Source organism: Colossoma macropomum, unplaced genomic scaffold (assembly GCF_904425465.1).
Source record: "Colossoma macropomum unplaced genomic scaffold, Colossoma_macropomum, whole genome shotgun sequence".
NCBI lineage: Eukaryota > Metazoa > Chordata > Actinopteri > Characiformes > Serrasalmidae > Colossoma > Colossoma macropomum.
Window position 1 is genome coordinate 37,850,785 of NW_023494802.1, and position 10,220 is coordinate 37,861,004.

General features: G+C 36.1%; 2 protein-coding genes across 3 annotated transcripts in view; both read left to right on the forward strand.

Moving 5' to 3' along the window:
- Positions 1-447: 447 nt before the first annotated feature.
- Positions 448-4,564, forward strand: LOC118823020 (tripartite motif-containing protein 35-like). 2 transcript variants are annotated; one of them, XM_036592388.1, is made up of 7 exons: positions 448-542; positions 650-1,129; positions 1,527-1,622; positions 1,757-1,987; positions 2,616-2,638; positions 2,934-3,052; positions 3,711-4,564. In XM_036592388.1, the coding sequence occupies exons 2-7, from the start codon at positions 725-727 to the stop codon at positions 4,253-4,255; spliced, it is 1,419 nt and encodes a 472-aa protein (XP_036448281.1). In that variant the 5' UTR covers positions 448-542; positions 650-724; the 3' UTR covers positions 4,256-4,564. The 2 variants fall into 2 exon arrangements, with proteins under 2 accessions (XP_036448281.1, XP_036448280.1); XM_036592387.1 differs by having other exon boundaries at positions 450-1,129.
- Positions 4,565-8,169: 3,605 nt separating this feature from the next.
- The window catches only part of LOC118822922 (mucin-5AC-like), a 4,864-nt gene continuing 2,813 nt past the window's right edge, over positions 8,170-10,220 (forward strand). The window contains exons 1-3 of the mRNA XM_036592251.1: positions 8,170-8,358; positions 8,854-9,083; positions 9,395-9,620. Coding sequence (XP_036448144.1) covers positions 8,864-9,083; positions 9,395-9,620 — 446 coding nt within the window. The 5' untranslated portion in view covers positions 8,170-8,358; positions 8,854-8,863. The remainder of the gene's footprint in view (positions 8,359-8,853; positions 9,084-9,394; positions 9,621-10,220) is intronic.

A 10,220-nucleotide genomic window follows, 5' to 3' on the forward strand; every position in this document is an offset into this window, starting at 1 on the left:
CCTGTAAACTGATATATTGATATATGTTATTCTTGAATTGCTGCATTATTTGCCTATGCAGTCTTTCACAGAGTGGGGAACCCCTTACTCTATTTACTTCTCAAAAACTCAAGTCTACCTCTCTGCGGTGCTTTTTTTATACCTAATCATGTTACTGACCAAGCATTTTTCTAACCACTTCTAAACACCTCTTGTATTAATTAAAACAGAATGAAGACAGTATTTATAAATATATCTGTTTGCATACGTTTCTGCGTAGGCAGTGAAAAATGCAAAATTAACTAAAATTGCTGATATATAGAAACTGATTGTCTCGACATTTGAAATTGCCTTGTTTCAGGTTATTAATGAACTACTACCATCTAGTGTAGAAAGCACACAGAATAGAGCACCTGACTGACTCCTCCTTTTCCAAAGCTCCTCCTCCTCTACACCTCCTTTACCTGTTGGAAGAAGCAAATCTCATACTGTCTCTCTGATCTTTCTTCATTCTGCATTCACTTCACTCAGAGACACCAATGAGGAGCTTTTAAACAGTGACTGTATGTGTTTGTTTCTTGATGTGTGATTCTGAAAGGAGCTACACTCACTCAGTGGGTTGAAGGGCTACGGTGGCTGATTCTCAAGTGTGCTGCTCTGATCATTACAGACGTCCTAAAAGAGAAAGTGGAGTTTGGACTAAAGGAGCCGTTACAGAGGAACAGGACAGCAGCAGTTGGAGGAAATGGCTGCTAGAAACCCTCTTTCAGAAGAAGAGCTTTCGTGTCCTGTGTGCTGTGAAATCTTCAGGGATCCTGTTATTCTGTCGTGCAGCCACAGTGTGTGTAAAACCTGTCTGCAGCAGTTCTGGGAAACTAAGGGGTCTCGAGAATGTCCAGTTTGTAGAAGAAGATCCTCGAAATCTAATCCTCCTGTTAGCCTTACACTGAAGAACCTTTGTGAGGCTCTTCTAGAGAGCAGGAGTCAGAGATCTTCAGCAGGGTCTGAGGAGCTCTGCATTCTGCACAATGAGAAACTCAAACTCTTCTGTCTGGATGATCAGCAGCCTGTGTGTGTGGTGTGTCATCTATCAAAGACGCATAAAGATCACAACTGCTGTCCAGTTGATGAAGCTGTGACTGACTTTAAGGTATAAAATCTGTTGTATTATTTTGATATCTAAAAGGTAACTCAACCAAAATGTATGAAACATTTCTGAGCTTAGTACCAGATTAATCTGTTATGCATGTTGAATGTGAGATCGGTCAGTCGGTGTGGTTTCAGGCCAAAATGCAAACACCACAAGTGAAAAATATCAGTAAGAAAAATGTACTGTTGCTTAATTCCTTATGACTGTCAATGTAAAATGTTACAGAAATGTTACTGTACAAAATGAAAAAAAATCCCTTCTGATTTTGAGAGTAAAACTGCTATTAGTCTCTCTCCATCTGTATTCTGTAATATGACTGTTACATTTAAATGGTTTAATTGATCAGATATTGTAAAGACTGGAGAATGCACTAATCTGAACTGTTGTTTAATTGTAGAATAAACTCAAGTCTGCTTTGGAGCCTCTACAGAAGAATCTGAGAGTCTTAGAGGAAGCTAAACAAGACTATGACCAAACAGCAGCTCACATTAAGGTGAAACATCATCTTGAACTGTGAAACATGTTGCTGAGGTCATGTTTCTGATGAGTGTCCACTTCTCCTGTAGGTGGTAAATTCTTGTAGATCATCTGTTAGAGTTTGTGTTTCCTAATGGTCTCTCATTCCAGACGCAGGCCCAGCACACAGAGAGGCAGATAAAGGAGGAGTTTGAGAAGCTTCACCAGTTTCTAAGAGATGAAGAAGCAGCAAGGATAGCTGCACTGAAGGAGGAAGAGGAGCAGAAGAGTCAGATGATGAGGAGGAAGATTGAGGAGATGAATGGAGAAATATCATCTCTTTCAGACACAATCAGAAACATAGAGAAGGAAATGGAAGATGAGGACGTTCTGTTCTTACAGGTAAGACTAACTTTACTCATCACATCACTCCTGTTTTAAAAGAACTGCACTGGCTATCTGTATCACTCAGTATCGATTTTAAAGTTCTGGTATTAGTTTTTAAGGCTCTAAATAACCTTAAAGCACCACTTACATCACAGAGTGTCTGTCTGTTTATGTTCCAGCGTGTGATCTTAGATCTGCAGATACTGACCTTCTGTAAAATGCAGAAAATATGGAGAGGCATTATTCAGTTACTCTGCTTCTAAACTGTGGAACATTAACTTAATTTAATTAAAATTCTACATCTTATGATATTTAGCTTATTTTTCTTCTGATTCTAAATTAATACTTATAATTTCTTGTATTACTCTTTATAACCTGTCTGTACTTTGAGCTGCCACCGGCATGAGAAGTGCTATATAAATAATAATAATAATAATAATAATAATAATAATAATAATAACAACAATAATAATAATAATAGTAATAGTTTTAAAGCATGGAATTATTATTATTATTATTATTATTATTATTATTATGTTTAATTAGTGCAATCGAGAGTTTAGACATTTTTTCCACAATTTCATATGAAATACAACTGACAAGTCTCATCATTTTAAAACATGCTTTTTATTTCTCCTCTCAGAACTTCAAGTCTACAGAGAAACAGTAAGTAAATGTCAGATCACACATTTTATCTAATGCTAAAGTAATTATTACATTTAAATCTACAGTATATTGTATTTACTGTAAATATGAGTGTATTATAATGAAATGAAGGTGAATAAGGATTATGTGTTAATGTTGTAGTGATGAGAACAGCAGCAGAAATATTTATTTAACAGAAACAACAGAATTATTGACTCGAGGCAATAAATGTCATAAAATATTGATATTTAGTCAAATAAATTACAGGCTGTAAAGTTTCTACAGTGATATATTTCACACAATCTTCTATTTTCAGAGCTCAGCTCAAACCAAAGGATCCAGAGAAGACATCAGGAGCTCTGATCAATGTAGTGAAACACCTTTCCAACCTGAAGTTCAGAGTGTGGGAGAACATGCAGGAGATTCTCCAGTACAGTAAGTTGTGTTTCTCTTAGGGTTGATCTCTCACACACAGTCTGCTTCTGCACTAATGAGAATTTAAACCATCATTAAGAATGGAGCATTCCTAATCTGATTTGGGAAATCACTGTGTAGAACAAAACATCTGAACATTAAGAGCCATTTCATCAAGTACATGATATTAAGGACAGTTAACATCATCAAACCAAACATGAGTTCATACTGTCACTTCATACTCTATTTAACAGAGCAGTGACAGTTCATTCACAACAAAATGTCTCCAAGAAAATAAAGTCACTTGAGCATCTCAAAAGCTCAGACTTTTTATTAAAATGTTAAATATTATATTTAAAATAATTTATCTTCAAAAATATACTTCAGGAATCTGTATCAAATATTAATGGATATTCAGCTCTGTGAGTGAATCACTACAGAAATGCTGCACTCAGATTAGATCTGTCACTGGACTATAATGACCATTCACTACTGAAAATACACTTTAGTGCTGCACTGAACTGAACATCAACATTTAGTCCAGGATTAAAGTTGATCTGTGTTCTGGAATCGACCTCTAAAGCTGTTTTACTCAAAGTAAAGAAAATAGTCTGTAGAGATAAAACATTTACAGAAATGAGAGAAAAACATGATGTTTCATTGTGTTCTCTCTCCTCAGCCCCTGTTACTCTGGACCCCAACACTGCACATCCAGACCTCCACCTGTCTGATGATCTCACTGCTGTAGAAAACAGCAACCAGAGATCATCACTTCCTGATAATCCAGAGAGATTTGATGTGTCTGTGTGTGTTCTGGGTTCTGAGGGTTTCAACTCAGGGATTCACTGCTGGGACGTCCAGGTTGGAGAGAGTGATAACTGGTCGTTGGGTGTGATAACAGAGTCTGTAATAAGGAAAAGAGGCTCTTTCTGGGATTCAGTGTGGAGGCTGTACTACAATAAAATCAGTAATAAATACTTGATACGCTGCCCAGGACAGTCAGTTCATTCCCTCATACCTAAAGAAAAACTGCAGAGGGTCAGAGTGCAGCTGGACTGGGACAGGGGGGAAGTGACCTTCACTGATCTTCTAACAAACACACACCTGCACACTATAACACACACTTTCACTGAGAGAGTTTTACCACTTTTCTGTAATTGGTCTCTTCATCCTCTGAGGATCTTACCAGTGAAGACGTCAGTAACAGTGGAACAGCACAGTTAAAGTTGATGCTGCTTAGAATGAACATTTATTCAGGTAGTGAGTGTCTGAATTATGATCATAAGAATATGTCACTACATGTATATTTTAAATAATGTATCTTTTTCTTTCATTTATTAATGTCCTATTTCTACATTCTTCTATGAACTGTTATTACTATTCCTTAAACTGATTTGACTCCAATTGCACTATTGGACTAATTTTTAAATGTAGTTAATTATTTAACTATTTATCCATTTATTTACAGTTGAAAGTACAGGTTGCAAACCAAGGTACAAAATCAATTGATAGTTTTACTGTTACTTAGTCCATAATTTCTACTCATTTGTTTAGATTTAAACTAAACTGTTGGTTTCTTACGTAATTAGGGTTAGATGGATAAAAGTAGATGTTTACATAAAAGTTAAAAGTAAATAATAAACAAATGCATAAACAAATCTCTCTCTCTCTCTCTCTTTCTCTCTCTCTCTCTCTCTATATATATATGTATATGTATGTATATATAATTTACACATTGCCATATGTTTATGTGTAATGCTATTTTAGAAGTGCGAAGTATTTGTAAGCCTTTTATTGTGATAGGTGCAATACTCCTTTGGAGGCTTTTATTGTGGTCATCTTCCCATTCCCCATAGTTCTCGCCCTAGTAATTGGTTGAAGGTGTCTAATTTCTTGAACAGCATTTCTTTGCTTTTGGTCCTGTTTGTTGTGCCCTGCTAAGACAGCAGTTGGAGCCTAAGCCATTGGGTAGTGAGGTGTTACTCCTTTTCTCTTTATTGGGTAGGCCCTAATCTTATCCTACAGGAGGTGTTTGTTCTTGTGGGCTTATTCTTGACCCTAGATTGGTTGGCTGCTTTGTGGTGAAGGCCTGCATGGTTATGCTGTATACCACTGATTGAGGGTTCCTGAATAAGGGTACTCCCTTAATAGGGGCTCTCAAGTCATCCTGCTGTTTTGCCTGATTTTTTTTTCCCTTTTTTCCCCCCTTTTGTTTACTAAACTTTTTTTTGTTCAAGACAAGTTTTTTCTTTCAGATTAGGCTAGGCCAGGTGGTCAGTGGCTTGCAGTGGGTGGCTTTAGCTTAGACCACTCATCATTGCACTGGGTTCATTGCTGAATTGTGTAATTGTGATTTATTTATTTATTTTTTTCCTTTTTCTTATTTGCTTCACTTTGTGTGATTTGATATTTCCTCCGTATTTTTAAAATGAATAAATAATATGTGGCACAAAATTAGTTTTTGCCTGCCACTCTTTGGTCACACTATTGATGTTTTCATTCTTACTTTGTACATCGATATACATGTATATTGCTGGTTATGGTTTCTGGTAGTAATTCACTTTGCCAGACGAATGGTTACAGTTCCAGTTGTTGATGTCAACGTAGCGAAAAACCAACATTGTGTTGTCACTCATCAGTAAAATACATCTAAGATTTCATCAGTCATTTTAATTTCATTCTGACAGAGTGAACAGTTTCATAGCACAGAAAGTATCTTTTATTGTAAAGTATCTATAGTGATAGACTTCTGTATCTTCCAAGATACACTACTCTGTGCCCACAGATGGTTTAGTCATGCTTTTGAAAGGGTTTGACAGAGCTTTAGAGCTGGCCTGTTCCCAATACACTTTATTAAACTATATATTGCTGTTAAGAAGAATTGACAAAATATATTCTGAGTAGCATTTACATGTTATCATGTAACAGTATCAGTGTGAACACTATGAATTAATGTGCCTGCATTCTGTGTGTTGTTTTTCTGACCACAGTGATTTAATCATGTGGTCTGTGAGATTTGTGGTGAAATGTTTTACTGCATGGTGAAGGAAGCAGTTAATAGACTCCTTTACAAAACTGAAGGCCTGTGATGAGGAACCTGGATAGGACACAACAGCAGACTGCTGTTTTACCCCAAAGAGTCTCTAGAACTGTATCTGAGGAAGTCTTGTCAGCATGTGATGGTCCGTTTATGTTTCTCAGAACATCTGATGTGATACTTGTTAATCCATTTGCATAACAAGGCATGGTCATATCAGTTATCAGATGTGTCAGACGGAGTCTGGATGCTGAAGCTCAGGTTGGAGTTCTTGAGATGCTGAAACTGGCTTCTCCGAAATGATGCCTTCCATTTTTCCATACAGTATTGATTTACTGTTACATGGTGCATTTTTCATTTAACTTAATGTTATAACTTATGAACTGCTCAAATTAGGATATTGTAAATATCATAAAAAAAGTATCTCCTTCAGAGAATGGCGGTGGGGGTAGAGAGAGAGAGAGAGAGAGAGAGAGAGAGAGAGAGAGAGAGAAATATCATCCTGGTCTCCACACAGAGCTAAACAAATGTAAAGGGATTAGTGGGGATGAAGGAGGGTACAGTTCCTGTTCACCAGCTGTTACACATCCCGGACCTGAGAGAGAGAGAGAGACAGCTGAATCCGCTGATCCTGATGGAGCAGTGATTGGAGCTGGTGATACAGTGGCTGTAAGGTAAGTTCTTGGGCTCCAAGATTTAAAACATCAACTTCAGCATCTGTTTATTTTACTAACCAGTTATTATTTAATAAGAGCATATATTCACAAGTTATGGAACATCTTAAAGCAAAATCCTCTACTGTACTCCATTGAATCAATACAATTTAACCAATTTATTTGCAGATAAATGTAGAAAACAAAAATAAAATCTGGTAAACCTGTGGAACTTTACAGGTTTCAAATAATTAGCAAGAAGCTGCAAATGAAGAAATGTTAGTAATGTCTAGAATGATGAGCAGAGCTGTAGATGATTCCAAAATGACTGAAAAAAGCTATGTAACATTGAGAATAATATTCTAATAAAATTAATATGCAGAACGAATGCCTGAAATGATAATAACATTAATATCCGCAATGATGTTCTAATAATAATAAACTAATATCAACAACTATTTTAATAAAATAAATGCCCAGAATGTCTTATGTATTTAAAAGTAGTGATCAAATATTGAGGCGGATAATGGAAAATGACTGTAAATGATTATTTGTATCAAATTGTTTTTAATTTATCAATAATGAAAGATCATTTACATTGCTGCATTCAGTCTGAAGTTGATCTTTGAAGTGTATCAATTACGGAATGTTATAATAATTTATAATTATAGTAATATTTATGGCCCTTCCATGCCCCCCATGATCATTCAAACATAAAAATCTCTCTCTCAAAAAAAGATTTCTATATTGTTTTTATTGTCTATGTCACTGAAAATGTTTTGCTGATTTGACTTAAAAGTAAGTAACTGAGGTGCCTTAAAAAGTCTAATAGTAGTTAACAAAGCAACAATCTGTATCTTACATTCTGTCAGCTTATTATCTGAAGTTAAATAAACTCAATGATTTATATCAAAAAAATATTCCAAAATATGAGTATATTTTTAACTTATATAATAGAAGTTGTTTAAAGAATATAGGTTTGGAATGTTTGGATGATGTGGTTGGGTTTCAGTGACAAAATCTGCATAGACACATGCTCAAACATCTCAGAACAAAAGTATAAACTGCAGGTCTTTTCATGATTTCCCCTTTTCACTAATTTTTGTATTTATTTTTTTGTTATTTGTTTCTTTATTACATTTTTTCCGTTTTTCTATTAATTTATTTTATTAATTTATTCCCATAACTATTAATTTCTATATTTATTTATTTCTCTATTTATTTCTGTATTTCCTGGTTCTAATGCTAATAAGGGGCTGTCAATCAATGATGTCACGGTGTCTTAATATTCCTATTGGTTGATCGATATCAGATTCTGTAGATCGATTGTTCATGTCTTGCTCTATCAGCGGTAACTAAGGACAACACAGTACAGTAATGGCTGCTTACAGTCAGAGATCTGAGAGTCTCGGCTGATCTGGCTGAAAATGCAGGTTTGGATTGTTTACTCGTTTATATGAAGGCTGAGGGGACAGTTTGTTCCATTTTGCTGATCTGCTGATTCAGGTCGACCTGTAGTGTTCAGAACTCTGGAGGAGGAGGTTCATCATTTTTTCTGCAAAATTCAGATCATCCAGACATTCGGACGCCCTGCTCACATGCTGCCTGTGGAGCCATCGAAAGTTATTCATCGGCAGGTTTGTCTGTTCGTGACACTGCAGCTCTTTATGGAGTGAAAGAACAGTTTAATCAGCTCTTCTCCTCCTGGGCTTGATTACTAAGCCTGAACGTGAAAAACACGCCCCCTCATTATCATATGAACGAAGACATATAGAAATAAATAAATGAATGAATGAATAAATAAATAAGTAAATGAATGAATTAAAAAAATGAATACATGAATCGAACAATTGTTAAAAATATAGATATGGAAAAAATATACAAAAAATGGCATTAATAAAACAAAATAAATAATACAGAAATAAATAAATTGAGAAATATATAACTGCAGAAAAGGGAAATATGTGTATAATTACAGTCACAATAAGTAATATATACTTTATTTAGTTTTTTTAATTTATTGATCAATTTACTGAGCCATTTATTTTTAAATTTTATTTATTTTTCAATTTGGTAAATCTGATCCTCCATAGCTGTCATTATCACTGAAGAATGCATGATTAAATTTACAGGTAGCTGCTGATGATGATGAAGACGGTGATGAAGGCAGTGTTCCTGGGCTGTGTATGGGTGAGTGTGTGGCCCACTTGGTGTGTGTGTTTCTCACGTGGGGCAAATTCTGCTTCCTGTGTGGACATGAAACCTGGACACATCAGTGCTCAACCACAACACATACACATACAGTCTGCTGTGACCGTACACACCAGCCGGACTATCTACCTCCCACAACAGACACTTATGGGTAAGAACATGCACACACACACACATACACACACATACACAGTCTGTTATGAACACACAAAGCTGTGTAGCATACAGTATACATATTTAGGTGCCCCGGGTCATTACATGTTTTATTAACCAGAAATTAAATTGTCTTCCTGACTGGAGATCAAATAAATAAAAGGGTCTCTGACTTTTGCAGAGCACATTTGCATCACACGCTCACTGTACACACAGCATCTATATGCAGTGAACAGTGTGTGCAGTGCACGGTCACCCTGTCACCCTGTCCTGATCTCTCTCTCTCTCTCTGTCTCTGTGTGATTGCAGTGAGTGTGCGCAGTTCTCGGGCGTTTATGGGTTTGCTGCTGCAGGCGCGCTCCGTGCCGGAGGACCGTGTGGTCGGAGGAGAGTTCACACTGAATCCTCCGGGAACACACACCCTCTCCTGCATCTCCACCGCCGACACCGTAACACACTCTGACAAACTGCTGAAGAGAAACCTCTCATTCACCTGGAGAGCCCCGGCCCAGCCCAGCGGAGACATGAGATTCTAGTGAGACACACACACACTCATACAGTTGTATGTAAGTTTGAACACCCCTGTTCAAATGACGTTTTATTGATTTTCTAGGCGAACATTTAGCACATCCTCTACAGAGAACACACTTCTGCACGTTTGAATGCACAATTACTGTTTGCTAGCTGACTTTAACATAACGGTAAAACAATGAAACATATTTTATGTTGCAAGTTTTATTTTTTGAGCAAATGAGTAGAAACTGTACAATAAAAAGGAGCTATATGTAACTTTATATTCACTTAGAAAACTAACAACACGTAATTTGACTGGGGTGTGCAAACTTTTTCATACTGCTGTACATATAGAGGTGTACAGTAGCCTAAATTCATACACCAGGATAAACATTACTTTATATTAATTTTTCAACATTGGATTTAGGAAAATATGTGTTTAGCCATTCAAAAAACATCTCAAAACAATATCTCATTTTTATACAGTTTCTCTGTTACAATGACTTAAATGAGTAACAGAATTAAAAATATCTATTGAGTTTTTTAGCACAGATTTAACATGTGGTTAACCTGTATTCTAAAGGCATACATTCATTCATAAAGAAGTACATTTTAACGTTTT

Coding starts and splice junctions, on each gene's coding strand:
- LOC118823020 (XM_036592388.1), top strand. CDS start 725: ATGGCTGCTAGAAACCCTCTTTCAGAAGAAGAGCTTTCGTGTCCTGTG. Junction 1,623..1,756: donor AAACAGCAGCTCACATTAAG/GTGAAACATCAT, acceptor CTCTCATTCCAG/ACGCAGGCCCAGCACACAGA. Junction 1,988..2,615: donor AGGACGTTCTGTTCTTACAG/GTAAGACTAACT, acceptor TTCTCCTCTCAG/AACTTCAAGTCTACAGAGAA.